This window comes from Sorghum bicolor, chromosome 3, assembly GCF_000003195.3.
Source record: "Sorghum bicolor cultivar BTx623 chromosome 3, Sorghum_bicolor_NCBIv3, whole genome shotgun sequence".
Classification (NCBI taxonomy): domain Eukaryota; kingdom Viridiplantae; phylum Streptophyta; class Magnoliopsida; order Poales; family Poaceae; genus Sorghum; species Sorghum bicolor.
Window position 1 is genome coordinate 38,779,060 of NC_012872.2, and position 17,851 is coordinate 38,796,910.

At 55.0% G+C, this 17,851-nt stretch overlaps 1 protein-coding gene across 3 annotated transcripts in view; it reads right to left on the reverse strand.

The window, feature by feature from the left end:
• LOC8069596 (tetratricopeptide repeat protein 5) overlaps window positions 1-17,851 on the reverse strand; it is a 44,058-nt gene that overhangs the window by 9,995 nt on the left and 16,212 nt on the right. For 2 of the 3 annotated variants that reach the window (XM_002457869.2, XM_021457595.1), the window contains exons 8-11: window positions 15,569-15,706; window positions 11,247-11,304; window positions 11,035-11,149; window positions 3,101-3,170 (exon numbers count right to left, since the gene is read on the reverse strand). In XM_002457869.2, coding sequence (XP_002457914.1) covers window positions 3,101-3,170; window positions 11,035-11,149; window positions 11,247-11,304; window positions 15,569-15,706 — 381 coding nt within the window. The remainder of the gene's footprint in view (window positions 1-3,100; window positions 3,171-11,034; window positions 11,150-11,246; window positions 11,305-15,568; window positions 15,707-17,851) is intronic. The other variant, XM_021457596.1, reaches the window with a different exon arrangement.

A 17,851-nucleotide genomic window follows, 5' to 3' on the forward strand; every position in this document is an offset into this window, starting at 1 on the left:
ATGAAAAGGAAGACGAACATGACGGCCCAGTTGGCACGCATGACACAAATGCTAATCATGAGCCCGAGTACATCGAATATCGCAACTACGACTGAGCTGCATCAGGGCATCACGTCCAGGATGGCCGAGACGCCGGTGCCTAGTGGAAGTAGTGGCGGCGAAGGCAGCTGACAAAACAGGCGAAGGAGGCGAGGCAGAAGCCGGAAAGCGAAGAGTGTAAAGTGGACCCGTGCTGTCACATCGGAGAAGAGGACGCCGGGAAGCCAAATCCTTCACAGTAAGACCAGAAGAGTCAAACTCCACAGAACAGGAATTGTCAGCTGTAAAACGACGAATTGAAAGAAGGTTGTGAACCACAGAAGGTGCAACAAGATCATCAGGAAGACGAAACGAGCCATGGGGGCCAGCGGCACCCACAGATGTAACACGAGAAGACACGACCCATTTGCGACCATAATGGACGAAGGAAGAGAGGAAGACGGAGGGTGCACAGAAGAAAGTATACCGGGGTTAGAAGTGGTGTGGTAAGTAGCCCCAGAGTCGGCGACCCACTCCGGCCCAACAGGTGGTGTCAGGGCCATGGTGCTGAAGGAGTTGGCCAAGGTCGCCTGGTCCCAGCCGGCAGGCCCGGGCCACATAGACGCGGGAGATGCCGCTCACGGGGTCCCTGAGGGAAACCCCGGGGAAGCACCAGCAAGCATGGCCGCCGACGGGCGAGGCTAGCCACCAGGAGATGCGCCCTAAGCATGGGTTGTGGAAGGATGGCCAGGCTGCACCCCGTGGAGGTGGCGGCACCGTGTTGCGAACACGACCTGCTCCACGCCCCCCGCCACAGCGACGGCGGCCGCCACAGCCCCCTCCCCCACCCCCGCTCGGCCCGGGGGGGAGAGGACCAAGAAGTGACGATTGTGGTGGCAGGGCAGGACGGGGCGGAGGAGTGGCAGCGAGAGCAGTCGAGGACCCCGGGGCGGAGGTGGCTCAGGCTGGAGGCCCTGAGTAAGCTCCTCCATGACAAGGTCGTCCCAGACCTACAGGAAGGTGGGGAAGGGCCGCTACCGGGTGATCCACGTTCGGAGGTAGGCGAGCGGTCACTGAGCCCGCGGAGGACGTTGAGGACCAAGATACGGTCCTCCACGGGCCAGCCGAGGTCGCCGAGAGAGTCCGCCATGCCCTTCATCTGGCGGCAGAACTCGCTGACGGAGAGGTCGCCCTGGACGAAGGTACGGAAGTTCGCGTCGAGCCGCAGTGCCCGGGCCTCGGCGTTGCCCAGGAACTGGCCCTTGAGCGCCAGCCAGGCCCCGCGTGCGCTCAAAGTGTTACGGACGAGGTCGTGGAGGTCGAGGGAGATCGTCCCGAGGATCCAGGAGAGGACGATGCTATCGAGGCGCAGCCACGCGGGGGTCTGAACCGCAACCGAGGCGTCGATGAGGATGTGGTCATCGAGGGCGTAGCGGCGGAGGGTGAGGAGGACCAGGTCCCGCAAGCGAGCGTAGTTGGGCGACTCCGGCTCGAGGGCTACCGGAACGAGGCGGCGGATGTTCTGGACACCCCCGGCCTGGTAGTGGAGCTACGTCACGAGAGGATCGGCCGGATCGTGCTAGATGACCGCGGTGTGAGACGCGCGGGGACCGGCTGATCCGGAGAACGTGGTCCCGGTGTCTGGTGAGGCAGGGACGCCGAGGAGCTGCTCCACTTCGGCGATCTGACGGGCTAGGGCATCGGCCGCATCGCGCTCGCGCTCCCAAGCGAGGTCAGCCTCACGCACGTGGGTCCGTCCCTCCGCAGCCGCGGCCGGGCAATGACGAGGGCGGCGGCAAGGTCGGAGGTAGGCTGTGGAGGCGGGGCGGGGAAGACGAAGTTGTCGGGGACGTGCTGCAGGGGGGTGCTGGCGGCTGCTGCATCCAGTGGCATCCCCAGCCTGGCCGCCCGAGCTACAGTGGCTCCTACGGCCATGGCAGTGGGGCCGAAAGCTGCGGCCAGGGCATCCACACCGATCACAGCAGGTGCAGCGTCAATGGAAGCGGCATCGGCGTCCATGGCAGCGTGCCCTGCGGCCAGGGCCCCGTCGGCGGCGGCGCTAGGCGCGGGAGGCTCCTGCGCGACGGAGGATAGAGCTCCTATGGGCGGAACAGCACCAGGCAGAGGCGCGCCACCCTGCAGCGCAGCGCGGACAAGCAGGGGCGCGCCTGCTGGCACAGTCCCTGCGGGCGGAAGATGGGCGGGCGGGCGGTTTGCGTGCGCAGCCCCTACGGGCGCAGGAAAACCCGGTGGGCGGTTCGCGTGGCCGCCATGCAGGAGCGCGCCCAGCGCGCGCGTCCCCTGCGAGCGCAGCTCGACGGGCGGACGTTGCAGGGCAGCGGCAGAGGCGACCGTCTGCGCCCAGATCGGCTGAAGAGAAGGGAAATAGCCGAAGTAGGTTGGGGGAGGAGGGGGAGCCGGCCGGCTAGGCATGGCGCCCGCGGCGGCGCCCCAGGGGGTCTCACTGGCCGGCGGCGGCGCTGGAGGTCCCTGGCGGCTAGGAGGAGGGAGGGAAGCCTGATACCATGTTAGAATTAGAGTTTCATTCCTTAGGCCAACCCTAACCAGGGTGGCCATATAGTTAGGGATACATGGGCCTCATGGGCCTAGCCACATGGGCCTGCATTACACATACTCTAACAGCAACGACAAGGAATATAAGCTGGCCTCACCCACCTAAACTTATAAGGTGGCACTAAAACACACCAACTACGACCATACATGGGCCAACTACTACAGGCTACTAATAGGTTGGGGTGTTACAACCTATTAGAGATATGTATAATCTAACACATGTATATCCTCTTGGCCTCACTTCATTTTCATAAAACAAAAAAGGGTCATATATGCCTTTCGTTCTAAAAGTTTCACTAAGATACACCATTCTTAATAGTGATCAACCAAAAACAACTAACTAATTCACCCAAAGCTCCTGATTTTAGGAACCAAAGCTATATGATTTTTGTCCTAGTAGATATAATTATAGAATAAAGATTAAATATAAAATAATGATACCAATAAACAAGGAACATAGTACACATCTTTTACTATGTGAACATTCACTAGAGTTCTGAGGCCTTACTGCATCATTATGTAGCCCATAGACTGACAGTATAAAATAAGACCGTTTGAAGTCACATATTAAATAATACCTGGAAAAACATAGAAAATTATGATAATATTACAAAGAATATTGAAACATAAGTGAAAGAAACAAGATATATTGGCATCTCTGGTAGGCGGAGTAAAAGAACAAAATCTACATACATGATACAGCCTTACTCATCTAGATGATTATATCGTACTTTAGCCTATGAGAACCATGTGTCCAAAGAAATAGAAACAAGTTTATAGACAACTATTACACCATATTGTTTGCATATGTTTTTCCTCCTTGGCTTTCCAGCCCAAAATTGAAGCAAAAAGTAAAACCATTCTTAACTACTATTTCACATAGATTCATTGGTAATTTGGTATACACTAAATTCATCATAATATAAAAATGTTTGACATGAAAAAGATACCACTTGGTGATTAAATTTCCAAAATTAAAAGGGGCAACTGGAATTCTATCGCTATATTCTTTTCACGGACACTGAACAGAATGGTGTATATCATTTGGGATCACCTCTTCAAATGAAATGGTTTTGGTTGCAGAAAATCACAACTGATAGAGCTTGGCATGGTTTGAACATCCCTACACATCCAAATGTCCAAGCCACATTTGCCATCTCGGTGATCACAAATGTGGGAAATGGTAGAAGCACTTTATTTTGGACACGCCGATGGAATCATGGGCTCATTAGTGGATATCATCCCTGCTGTTGCTGCTACAGTGTGTCAGTACTGTACCAGCACAACACGTGATGTGAAGAAGAGCAGGCGTTGGCTTAATGAACAAGGTGTATTACAAGTTGTTAATTCCATTGCTTAGTCGTTAATGTTATAGTTAAGTTGGGCCTACCGGCAGTGAGAGGAGATGGTAAACACATATACATGTGACCCTGTGAACACTGTAAGAGACAAGTCTATTCTAAATCAGAAACAGAAAGGGATTGAGGTTCTCCTCCCAATATCGCTATCACGTGCTTCTTGTGTGCACTCACGTCGCGGGAAATCGGCAGCGGCCATGGGGCAATCAGTTGGTATCAGAGACAACACAGCATGGGTACAGGTTCGTTCGTTTGGCGTTTGATGGCCGCTTGTGATTTGCTTCAGGAAACTCATCACGGCGCCTCCAAAGCCCTCCCCGCAGACTCAGTTTGTGCTTGGAGCAATTGATGCAACAGAACAACAGGATGAAGACTGTTGGTCCCGCGTGATGATGGACCTACTATTTGGTCAGGTCAGTGATATTGGTGAAGCACAAAAGCAGTTGCAAGAACAGTTTCTTCAAATCACTGAGCAATATGCCAAGGACCATGCACATTTGAGAAAACAAGTGGAGGAAACTGGCCACGCCATTGCTCAGCTCATTTTAGAGCAATTACGGCGTCAAGAGGATGAAGTCAATGACACGTCCAATTTGTCTTCACCTTCTTCAGCGCCTTCTTCTTTTCAGAATCATCGTGCGTTTGGTCATCAACCCAACCCTCGGCGCCCACCAGGTGGTCCTCATCCTGAACAACGGCCTGAGCGATCTGCTGTCATTCCTCATCATACATTACCCAAAATGTCTTTTCCTCGCTTTGATGGTGTTGATCCAACCATTTGGAAAGAGAAATGCCTTGACCATTTTAAGCTTCGCCATTGATGAGAGCATGTGGGCGACTGCCGCTGTGTTACATTTTCAGGGCAACACTGCCCGTTGGTTGCAAATCTACAAGATTAGGAATGGACTGGGTTCATGGGACAATTTTGTTTAGGTGGTGGAGCAGAAATTTGGAGCTCATAGTTACTGTGATGCACACTCAGTCAAATCTTCGAACTCAAATAAACCACTTCAGTTGAGCAGTTTGCCACAGCATTTGAGTCGCTGCAGTACCAGATTTGCATGCACAATGATGAACTATTCTGTCTCCCACATCCTTCGTAGATTGAATCTGGAAATGCAGGGAGCACACACAACACACAAACTCTCTCTCTCTCTCTCTCTCTCTCTCTCACACACACACACACACAAGGACACAATAAACCCCACTCACAAAACTGACAGAGAAGAAACGCCTGAGACAAGAAAAGGACCTGACCAGGCCCCCAAAAGCCCTCCCTAACCGACACCTCGAGCTGGGTTCAGGGACAGCCCCTTGGCCTTAGACAACGACCAAAGCAGAGCTTCCTCTCGAGCAAGAGTCAGAGCCGTGGACAGATTTGGGGTGGCTCCATTGAAGACACAGTCATTTCGATGCTTCCAGATGGTCCAGGCGCCTAAGATGATAAGTGAATTCAAACCTTGTCGCCCATCTCCGCTGGTTGCCAAATCCGCATTGTCCCACAAGACATCAAAGGAGTCGGTAGGCTGCAGGGCAAGAGCTGCCAGCCCATAGCCTTGCAGGATAACAAACCAAAACTGTGTTGCAAAAATAGCGGAGGAGTAGCAGTGAGAGCAGTCGAGGACGACGAGGAACCTGGCGCGGAGGTGGACCCAGGCTAGAGGCCCTGAGTAAGCTCCTCCATAACAAGGTCGTCCTGGACGTGCAGGAAGGTGGGGAAGGGCCGCTGTAAGGTGATCCACGTCCGGAGGTAGGCGAAACGGTCATCGAGCCCGTGGAGGACCGTATCTTCACCGAGAGAGGCCGCCACGCCCTTCATCTGGCGGCAGAACTCGCTGATGGAGAGATCGCCCTGGACGAAGGTACGGAAGCTCACGTCGAGCCGCAGAGCCCGGACCTTAGCGTTGCCCAGGAATTGGCCCTCGAGCACCAGCCAGGCACCGCATGCGCTCGGAGTATTGCAGACGAGGTTGTGGAGGTCGAGGGAGATCGTCTCGAGGATCCAGGAGAGGACGATGTTGTGGAGACGCAGCCACGCGGGGGTCTAGACCGCGACCGAGGCGTCGAGGAGGATGTGGTCGTCGAGGGTGTAGCGGCGGAGGGTGAGGAGGACCAGGTCCCGCCAGCGGGCGTAGGAGGGCGACTCGAGCTCGAGGACGACCGGAACGAGGAGGCGGATGTTCTAGACACCCCCGGCCTGGTAGTGGAGCTGCGCCATGAGAGGATCGGCCGGATCATGTCAGATGACCGCAGTGTGAGACGCGCGGGGACCGGCTGATCCGGAGGGCGTGGTCCCGGTGTCAGGTGAGGCAGGGACGCCGAGGAGCTGCTCCGCTTCGGCGATCTGACGGGCCAGGGCATCGGCCGCATCGCGCTCGCGCTCCCAAGCGAGGGCGGCCGCACACACGCGGGCCCGGCCTTCCGCTCCAGCGGCCCGGGCAGCGACGAGGGCGGTGGCGAGGGTCGTGCCGGCCCGGCCCAACCTGGCGGCGGCAGCGGTGGCAAGGGTTATGAGCACGCTTAATGTAGTCTTCCCAGGCCTATGTATCACCAATGCTTAAGGGAAGATCTAGCTTAGCTATCAACCTACATAACTCACTATGAGCAACAGCATGATCATAACGCCAATTTTTCAAGCCATCAGGATTAAGAGCAAGTCTAGATTGAACCATAGTTGCATGTTTTTGTTTTTTCATGCAACTTCTCATGTGACGAATCAAGTGCCCAATGCCACCAGTGGATCTAGCAGAATACCTCGTACCGCAATGTTTGCAAATGGCACCGGTACGCAACTTGTCATCCTTGATCTCATCAAACCACTCCAAACAGCAGAAACTCGCTTACCAGAGGCCGTGGTTGAGGTACCACGAGTGTCAGTGGAGGCAGTCACTCCACCGTCGTCGCCATCGAGGTCGATGGGTTGCTGATTGCAGTTGCCGACAGGTTGGTCACCGACATCTATGCCGAAAAACGCACGAGTGTCATCACGCAAGTCGTCGTCGTCCTCGCACTCTATTTCCAGATCCTCGACCACATCCGGGTGCGGCGCTAGGTCCTCTCCGTCGACAAGGGGGGAATGCGGATCCGCCCCCCACGTTGCGAGCCCAGCACCAACACCACTAGACGGCCAACTCCGACCCTGACCTCCAGCTCCAGCACCTCCCCTCGGCGGGCGCTTTGGCGGCCTGGCCATGTCTACTAGAGGAGGAAGACGCGGCGGCAGGCACCAACTTGCAAACAAGAACGACGAGATGCATGACAGACGGAGCAAGAAGGATTGAAGGAGTCGGAGCAGATTCAGATCTAGGGTTAGGGTTCAACACTGACCTGTGCTACCGGAGCTCGGTGCCGGAGAAGAAGAGGCTAGCGAGCCGAAGGAAAAACGATGACGAGCGACGGCAGAGTGACGAACATGCAACACGAACTCACATGGTTCACCGGAGGAGAGGAAAAGAGGGGAAAGGAGGGAGGAGAAGGTTTGCGAGCCGGTGACGCTACCAGAGCGGCGGCTGGCAGCAGATCTAGATCGAGACGGAGACGGAGGAAGAGTAGTGGAAGACTGAGAGCTGCGGGTGCGGGCTGCGGCGTGGGGTGAGAGGCTGAGAGCAACGCGGAGGCTTTAGGGTTTCGACAGGGGTGGGGGGCCAGGGGAGAACTGGCCGGCTTTTATATGACGCGGGGGCTCGGGCCGCCTTCGTGCCGCATCGGTAAGTCAGGTCGTGCCCGTGTCGGGCCACGTGCTAGGGTGGCGGCCCATGGCACGGCCTGCCCCCCATGCCGTGCCGCCCGAGGCCCGTCAGCCACCGTGCCGGGCCAAATCGACGGGCCGTGGGCCGTGCCAACGGGCTGCGGGCCAGATGGAAATATATAGATGACCGCGGTGTGAGACGCGCGGGGACCGGCTGATCCAGAGGGCGTGGTCCCGGTGTCTGGTGAGGCAGGGACGCCGAGGAGCTGCTCCGCTTCGGCGATCTGATGGGCTAGGGCATCGGCCGCATCGCGCTCACGCTCCCAAGCGAGGGCAGCCGCCCACACGTGGGCCCGGCCTTCCGTTGCAGCGGCCTGGGCAGCGATGAGGGCGGTGGTGAGGGCGGAGTTCGGCGGCGGAGGTGGTGGGGAAAAGGCCGCGCCCACCGGCATGCCCAGTCCAGCAGCGTGGGCTGCAGCAGCGCCCAGTGGCATCCCCATGTCGGCAGCATGAGCAGCAGCTGCGATGGCGTCGGCGTTCTCGGCGGCCTGGACGTCATCTGTAAGAGGCTCCATGCCCGCCGCTGCCATGAGAAGGCGAGCAGCAGCGACGGCACCGGCTGGAGTGGCGGCGCCGGCGGCCAGCGCCCCTGCGTCCCGCGCGGCCTGCTGGGCCCACGCCCCGGTGGCGGCCAAAGCCCCGGCAGCCTGCTGAGCCCCAGCGACCAGCGCCCCGGCGGCTTGCACGCCTGTGGCCCGCGCCGCGGCGGCCTGCGCGCCCGCGACCCACGCCCACGCAGAGCAGGGAAGAGGAAAAACGTTGAAATAGGAGGGTGGAGGAGGAGGTTGCTGGTCAGCCATGGCGCCCACGGCGGCGGCCCACGGAAGGCTCACCGGCAGGCGGCGGCGCAGGGGCTGCCTGGCAGCTGGGAGGAGGGAGGGAGAGAAGGGTAGGCTGATACCATGTTAGAATTAGGGTTTCATTGTTTTGGGACAACCCTAATTAGGGTGGCAATATAGTTGCCTACATGGGCCTCATGGGCCTGCATTACACATACTCTAACATTAAGGACAATGACAAGTGCATGTGGACCATATAATTAGGGTGGTTCTGCCACACCTTCCTCAGGACATTTGGTTGCATTGGCCATGTCAAGAACACAAAGCCCCACCTCGGCAAGCTGGAAGACAGAAGCACGCCCATGGTGCTGTTGGGCTACGAGGAGGGCAGCAAGGCCTATCGGCTCTATGATCCCAAGAGAGGCAAGGTGGTGATCTCTAGGGATGTCGTGTTTGATGAGATGGCTGCTTGAGATTGGGTGCAGCAAGGCGTCGGGGAAGCTGGTGGTGTTAGCAACACCTTCACCATCGAGCACTTGGTGATCGAAGGAGGAGGAGGTGGCCCTAAAAAGCAGGCTGCTGCTTAAACTGAAGAGCAAGCTGCTGCTGCTGCTGCTAGAGAGAAGGCTGCTGCTGCTAAAGAGCAGGTACCAGCAGTCTCCACCAACAGCGGCGCATTCACCTCCACCACAGTCCCCTACGATGCCTGAACAGGGGACACCGCCACTGGAGTTCGCTTCTCCACCCACCGACATCGACGAGTACGTGGACGCCTTCCATGACAGCGAGGAGGTCCGGTTCAGACGGGAGGACAACATCGTCGATGAAGGGGAAGCTCCTAGGCTGGCTAGCCGGCTTCTGGATGACCCAGAGCTACTCCTTGTCAGCGCAGAGGAGCCGCCAACGTTCACAGTGGCTGAACGTGATGCCAGTTGGCACCGGACAATGTTGGAGGAGATGAGGGCAATCGAGGACAATGGGACATGGGAGCTGGTGGATCCACCGGCGGGCTACAGACCGGTTGGGCTAAAGTGGGTCTACAAGGTGAAGCGGAATGAGCGCGGTGGCCATTGTCAAGTACAAGGCCCGGCTTGTTGCCTGCGGTGTTGTGCAGCATGACGGCATCTACTTCGAGGAAGCTTTTGCTCAGGTGGCGCGAATGGAGTCCGTTCGCTTGGTGTTGGCTATGGCAGCAGCGAAGGATTGGCGTGTCCACCACCTTGACGTCAAGTCTGCGTTCCTCAACGGCAAGCTTGCGGAGACGGTCTTCGTCAAGCAAGCTCCAGGCTTCACCGTCAAGGGCGCTGAGCACAAGGTGCTCAAGCTGCACAAGGCGCTCTACGGGCTGTGGCAGGCCCCTTGGGCGTGGAACGCCAAGTTAGATGCTACCTTGGGCGAGCTTGGGTTCACTCGCTGCGCCACAGAGCACGCGCTCTACACACAACAAAAGGGGAAGGGGCTCGTCGTTGGCGTGTATGTGGACGATTTGATCGTCACTAGAGCACGAGTGGAGGACATTGATCCCTTCAAGCGCGAGATGGTAGCTCGTTTCAAGATGAGTGATGTTGTCATGCTCTCCTACTACCTCGGCATTGAGGTGAGGCAGGGGAAGGAGCACATTTGCCTGGGCCAGCGTGCCTATGCAGAGAAGTTGCTAGAGCACGGCGGCATGGCGGAGTGCAAACCGTGCGTGGTACAGCACCGCTACGAAGGTGGACGCGACGTGCTACCGGAGCATCGTCGGTGGGCTGCGCTACCTCACACACTCGTCCGAACATTATGTTCGGGGTCGGGTATGTTAGTCGTTTCATGGAGGACCCGCGTGGAGACCGGACAGCAGTGAAGAGGCTGCTACGCTACGTCAAGGGGTCGCTTGATCAAGCGATCATCTTCTCCAGGCAAGGCGGCAAAGGTGGGCTAAGGCTCACGGCCTTCAGCGAGGCACCCCGCAAGACCGAAGAAGGTGAGCCGGAGCTCACTGTTTCCAGCGATGCAGACATGGTAGGTGACATTGATGGTCGACGGAGCACCTCCAGTGTGCTCATCTTACTTGGAGCAGCCCCCATTGCTTGGCAGTTGCTGAAGCAAAAGATCGTGGCGCTGTCGACGTGTGAGGCGGAGTACGTCGCAGCTGCCAAGCCCCACTTGCATTTTTCATCCCTTCCAGACTAGTTATCCACCACCTAATCAGACGTTTAGTCGTCAGACTAGTTGTCCACCACCTAATCAGACGTTTAGTCGTGACAACTAAAAAGACAACTTAATTTGTAGTCGTTCTAATCGCATAGTGCCTAATCGTGGTCAGAGGATCGATTAGCCTGACTAACCACAATTAGTTGGATGACTTGAAAACATCACGATTAACATAACTCAATATTAGTTATCATATCTCTCAACTACCACTACCTTCATCTTCCTATCAATTAGCAACAGTTTGCTGCTATTTAATATAAACATAGAAATGCCTAAATGAAGAGCAATCAGAAGGACAAAAAAGGCACAGTATGATAAAGCAGGCACAACTAGGTCACTGGATATTAGGGATAAGATAACTTACAGCGGAGCAACATTCTCATGTCTTATGAAAAGAACAACTTTTCCCAAAACAGCAACAGCTTTGTTCAAACCCTCTGATAGAGTAGCTATGGTGGCTTTCTTGTGTGATGATTTCACTGCAACATGATAAAGGTATAGAGCGTAACAATAGAAGATTTTTTATAAGAAAAATATAGAATTTCAGTAATATCGGTGTGTTAGTAAGAGTATTACGTTTGACACCACTCAAGGATGACACAAATGATGCTAATTTTTTGGTTCGTAATTGTCCCTGTAGAACAATTTAATTATGTCAGTGATTTCCCCATACAAGAAATATAATTTTCAAACCAGAATGTTGTGTTCATTTACTCAATGCATTCTCATCAAAATACCTGTCCAGCAAATGCAAACTAAAAAGTAAAATGCTTCAGCATGTCTGCCACAAATCACAGGTATCATACTGACACAGAAAACCAACCTAGCCTACAGAGAAATGACTATATGATATATACCTGTGATGCATATCATTAAAAGGTAATGTTCAACTTTTAAGGATAACAGAAAAAGATTAATGTTATTTTAGCATTTTGCATAAATGCGGTTAGTTTGATAAACAACAAACCTCATGAACATATTTGTTGTGGTCTGTGGACGCTTTCATTGGAAAGAAATACACTAGGAAGAAGAAGGCGCCAGCAGCCTCTAGTGGCTAATGCTGGGCCATAGTTATTCTGTTAGTGGAGCTGCTGCTACGAGTTAGGATCTCAAGAGTAAGAATAGGAGATTGGTTAGCAGGCTTGTTAGTGTACAGCCAGCCATTAGGGGATATAACTAAGGGCCTGTCACCATCGGCGGCGAGGACTTCAGCATCGACCTCTTCGTCCTGCATCTCGTCGACTACGAGCTCGTTCTGGGCTGCCACTGGCTCAAGTCCTTGGGCTCCATCCTTTGGGACCTCGACCGCCAGACCATGGTGTTCTAGCGCCAATATCACTGTGTCCGGTGGACCACGTCGTAGCACCCAGGGATCCCCACCTCTAGTGATCAACGGATTCGCCTCCTTCCTGGCACGGCCCCAATAGCAGTCTGCCCCTACCACTACCCACAGCTGCTCAAAGATGAGCTTGAGTGGCAGTGTGCCAACATGCTCCACCAGCACATTGACATTCTCTTCGCCCATCCTGCTCGTGTGCAAGGACGACTCGTGGAGATTCTGCCATAGACTACCGCGCACTTGATGCAAAGACGGTGCACGACATGTTACCCATTCCGATCGTCAATGAGCTCCTGGATGAGCTCTGCGGCACCACTTACTTCACCAAGCTAGACCTTCGCAGCAGCGGCTATCACCAAGTCCATATGCATGCCGATAACATCCATAGAACGGTGTTCCGAGCTCAACCATGAGCACTTTGAGTTCGTGCTCATGGCATTTGGCTTGACCAATGCCCTGGAACAAGGTTCTTTGCCCCTTCCTTTGTTGCTTTGTGCTCGTGTTCTTTGATGACATTATGATATACGGCATGTCCCTCTTCAACACGCAGTGTGCCCACGGTCTGTTCCTGAAGCGCTCCATGTGCTTGTTTGTTGAGCGTCGGGTATAGTACCTGGGCCACTTCATCTCAGAGGCAGGTGTGGCCATGGACAGGGCCAAAATCGATGCAGTGCAGAGTTGGCCACTGCCGCAGTTCCTCCACGCAATCTGCAGATTCCTTGGCCTTACAGGCTAGCCGCTTCATCCACAACTATGATGTCATCGCAGCACCATTGGCGGCCCTCCTCAAGCGCGATGCGTTCCGCTGGACCGACGGAGCCTCTGCAGCTTTCAACACCATCAAGTCAGCCCTCACCTCCGGGCCGGTGCTAATTGACTCCGACGCCTCAGGCTCAGGTTTCGGCACCATCCTCCACCAGGGCACGGACTTGATACAGCACGCCAAGTTGGCTAGATCAGCGCCACTCCACCATTCCACAGCACACATGAGTAAGCAAGTTGTTTGGCTATGATTTCAAGGAGTACAAGCCCGGGCGCCAGAACACGGCTATTGATACCTTGTGATGTCGTGACGAGGACACTACGACCATGACTACCTGTGCCCCCTCCTGTCCGGACTTCGACCTGTTGAAAGAGTTCTAGGCAGAGGTGGAGACATTGCCGGACATAGTCACCAAGCGCGAGGAGATTGACAATGTAGCCTCAGCTCGACAGCTCATTGCACCAACCATAAGGGCATCGAAATGACGCTCCACCATCTGCACGCATCCTTCTGCCAGCCCCCACGCGAGCTGACACGTCTAGGGACTTCGTGTGGGGCTACGCCGTCTGCCAGCGGAACAAGACCGAGCCCTTGCACCCGACCGGAACGTTGCAGCTGCTAGACGTTCCCCACGCTGTCTGGGCCAACATCGCCATGGACTTCATCGAGGGCTTCCCTAAGGTCGACGGCAAGTCAGTGGTCCTCACGGTGGTTGATCACTTCTCCAAATACGCGCACTTAATTGCCCTCAGCGACCCCAACAGCTGACGTCTATCGCCCAGGCTTTCTTCAACCAGATCGTGCGGCTCCATGGGCTCACATGCTCCATGTCAACGATAGGGACCTGGTCTTCAGCAGGTTCTTCTGGACCGAGCTCTTTCATCAGTTCAGCATCATGCTCCGACTCGGCTCAACCTTCCGCCTCCAAATAGACAGACATTCGGAGGTCAATAACCGCATCCTCGACGTCTTCCTTCGCTGCCTTGCTGTTGATCGACCCCAGAGCTGGTGTGGTGGCTGCCATGGGCCGAGTTTTGCTACAACTTGTCCTTCCAAACAGCACTCAAGGTGGCACCATTCGAAACGGTGTATTCTCAGCCACCGCCTAGGCCTCACACAGGTGGCCACACTGGACAAGCAACTAACGGACAGGGATGAGTTCCTAGCTGTTGTCAGGGAATGGCTCCTCCAAGCCTAGAGCATCATGAAGCAGGACCATGACGGTTCACACCAGGACTTGTCATTCAATGTGGGCGACTAGGTGTGGCACCGCCTTCTCTAGCACGCTGCAACAGCCATCAAGAAACAATCAGAACGCCAAGGCACGCATCCACAATGTGTCCGCACCTGTGCTGGTGGGAAGCGGCCTACAGGACAGATCCCTTTCACATGGCATTCCTGAAGAAGTTCCATGGCAAGGCTTTGGCTAACATCGTTCCACTACCAACGGTAGTCCACGGCCATGCTGTACCAGAACCAAGTCAGATTGCTCAGTCTCATCTCAACCATGGTGTATGGGACTCGTGCTGCAGTTGCTCAGTTAGAGCCCCGCTGATTCCACCTTGGAGCTGCTGGAAGATTTCAAGACCACTTATCCCAAATTTCCGCTCGAGGACGAGCTGTTTTTAAAGGAGGGGTGGAAGTGTTATGGACGCTTTCATTAGAAAGCAGTACACTAGGAAGAAGGCGCCAGCATCCTCTAGTGGCTAATTCTGGGACATAGTTATCTGTTAGGGGAGCTGCTGCTACAAGTTAGGATCTGGAGAGTAAGAATAGGAGATTAGTTAGCGGGTTTGTTAGTGTACAGCCGGCCATTAGGGGATATAACTAAGGGCCGGCTCATTGTTAGAGGCAGGCAGAAGTAGAGTGCTGTTGCTCAGAGCCTCCCAGGGAGGGCGATCTGGCTCCGCTGCTGCCATTGCTTAGGTTTAGCCATTGTTGAATAATAATCCCCAGATCATGAATTAACCATCCAGTTCCCTAGCCCTATCAATATTAAGCTTCCATTATCTGATAGTTAAGCCTAGCTTGTATCTTACTTTCTGCAGTTACTATTCGCTCGAGTTTCTCTGTCGCGGCGAGCTCGGCCACCTGCCGACGGCGTGTGCTCGAGGTGACCGAGCGCTAAGACTGCCCTGCGGACATGGCATGCTACCGGAGGGCTGCTGCATGGAGAGAGGGCTGCTTCTGACGAGCTGCTGCTCGTCTGCGCAGAGGGAGAGGAGTGAGCAGGGACAGCCAGAGCTACTGCTGCTACCGGCTAGGGCTGCTGCGAGGCTAGGAAAGGAGATGAGCTGGTGATGCTCAGGCTACAGTATAGTATGGCTCTGATACCATTTGTTAGTCGCTGAATTCTTACTCTTGGTAGTAGCAGCATTCTTATTCTCATCGAGGGAGAATATGACACTGGGAGTTGGGACAATTTTCTGGTTTATTCCTCACACTGCCATACCAACCTGAGGGGTTGGGGATACATTCATAGGCTGCTAATCAGCAAAGCATATGCCAAGATGCTAGTCTAAGATGTTGTCATAGTCTAAGATGCTATCCTAAGATGTCCTAGATGGGGCAGCAAAGATCACCATGCAGCAAGGTCACAAGGACTATGTGCCGCAACCCCACAAAGACCACAGTACAAAGACTTATCCATCATCTTCAACCTCCAGCCATGAGTGTGTGTGTGGGTGCTGGTAAGCTAGCTGCTTACCTGTGCAGGGAGATCGAGGCCAAAAATGTTCTCGGCAGTCTACATAACATAGTTACATACAGGGACAATTTCTATATATTAAAACTTACCTTCATCGCATTCTCAAGCTTATCAAGGAGACTGATTATCTTCTGAACTTCTATATCAGCACCAAGCCCAGGATCTTTTAAAGCTGCAACTTCAAATCCACGAAGGGCCCTTTCATAATTCTCTAAATATTTGTCAGCCTAAAAGGAACACGGTTGAAATCACAAGCAAATAATTAATGCACTTGTAGGTTTGGGTATCTAAGAAATTGCTATATTTAAGAAAAACCTAAAAAAACTTATAAATAACTATACCTATCTTGTTTCCAAATCCAAAATCCTTTTCTACATGTACAGTGGCAGGCAGCACTAATTTGCGATGCCACTGGGTAGCATGGCCAAAGCTACCAAAATCCTTTTCTACATGTACAGTGGCAGGCAGCACTAGTTTATTACCCTTTTATTTTTAAATAAACTTCATTTTGGTTTGTGATTAATTCCTCCTCTCGATCGCAGGGCAAGTGATTGGCCCAGCATGGTGAGGTCAACCACGCCCTCCTCACTGTCCACTATGCGATCAATCAGTGATCACTTGCTCTGTGCTTGCCCCTTCTCACTAGAATTGGGGTGGCATGCAGCACTAGTTAATTATCCTTTTATTCTTTGTTAGAATAAGCGCCCTTTGGGCTGTTATGGGCCTAATGCCTTAGTGGTTAAGTTAGATTGATAAGGCAAGGATCACCGTAATCTGGGTGTTTCTATAAACCCTTAGGGGATCCTTGCCTATATATGTACCCTGTACCCTTGATTATTATCAATCTACTATCCAGAGACCTATTGGCTCTCATGGTATCAGCCGCCTAGGTCAAGGACCTATTCTTCTGCTGCCTGCGCGCCGGCTCTCGCCGTGCTGCGCACCTCTTCCCCTCGCGCGCGCCTTCTCTCCATGGCGACGCCTTCCTCCTCCCCCGAGGCCGCAGATGATCAATCCTCCGTTACCTCCCAGGCTCAGGCGGAAGCCCTAGCCAAGCGCCAGGCCGATGACTTGGCCAACGCCGCCGCCGCGGAGGCCCAACGCGCGGAGCGCGAGCGCCTAGCCGCGCGTGACGCTGCTCTCGCTCGCGCCCAGGAGGCCGAGGCAGAGGCCACTGCTGCCGCCGAGGAGCGCGATGCGGCCGCCCAGCGCGCCCGCGATGCCCTGGATCACGCCGCCCAGGCCCGCGCTGCCGCTGAGGCCGCTACTGCACCTACGGGGCCCCCTGATCCACCTCCAGCCGGTGGTGCGCCCTCTCCTGATCTCCGTGCCGCCATGCTTCATCATGAAGCCGTGGCTCTGCTGCAACTCCACTCCCAGGCGGTCGCTGTCAACAACATCCGCAATCACGTCACCAATGTTCTGGACGTCGACTCTAGCAACTTCAATCGGTGGTGTGATCAGTTCTTGCTGATCCTCGGCAAGTTCTCCCTGCGGGATAACGTCCGCGAGGAGCCTCCAGTCCCGATGTCACCTGACTGGGACCGGATGGATTGCGTCGTCAAGGCCTGGATCATCGCCACCCTCACCGACGACCTGGCAGAGATCATCTCCGCCCAAGGCTCCACCGCCCGCCATGCTTGGCTTGCTGTGCAGTCTAAGTTTCTTGGCAATCGGGAGGCCCGCTCCATCCACCTGGAGACACGCTTCCGGAATTTCGTCCAGGGCGAGCTCTCCATCACTGAGTACTGCCGCCAATTGAAGAAGATGGCGGACGACCTCATGGCTCTTGGCGAGCCCGTGCCTGACCGGACTCTTGTCCTCAACGTCATTCGCGGACTCAACGAGCGTTTCAGTCACGTCGGCACGCTCCTTCGTCGAGCACGTCCCTTCCCCACCTTCCTGGAGGCTCGTGATGACCTCATCCTAGAAGAGCTCACCTTGGCAACCAGGAAGGATGCCCCTGCCACCGCTCTCACTGCTACCTCTACGCCGAACACCTCCAACACCACTCCTGCGTCGGGCTCTGGTGGCGCTGGGGGTGGCTCCAAGTCATCCAACTACCGCCGCAACAAACGCGGCGGCAACAACAAAGGCAGCAGCAACGGTGGAGGTGGCCAGGGGCAGCGACCCCCTGCTGGTGGTGCCCAGCAGCTGTCCTCCAGCGCTCAGCAACAGCAGCCTGCTCCTGGTGGTCGTTCCTGGCCCAGCTACTACAATCCATGGATGGGTTCCATTCAGATGTGGCCAGGAGGCCCCCGTCCTCCGCTGGCACCAATCCCGGTGCCCCCTCACCTACAGGCGCAACAGCAGGCGCAGCAGCAGGCTCTACTTGCACAGCAGCAACAGCAGGCCCTCATCAACCACAACCC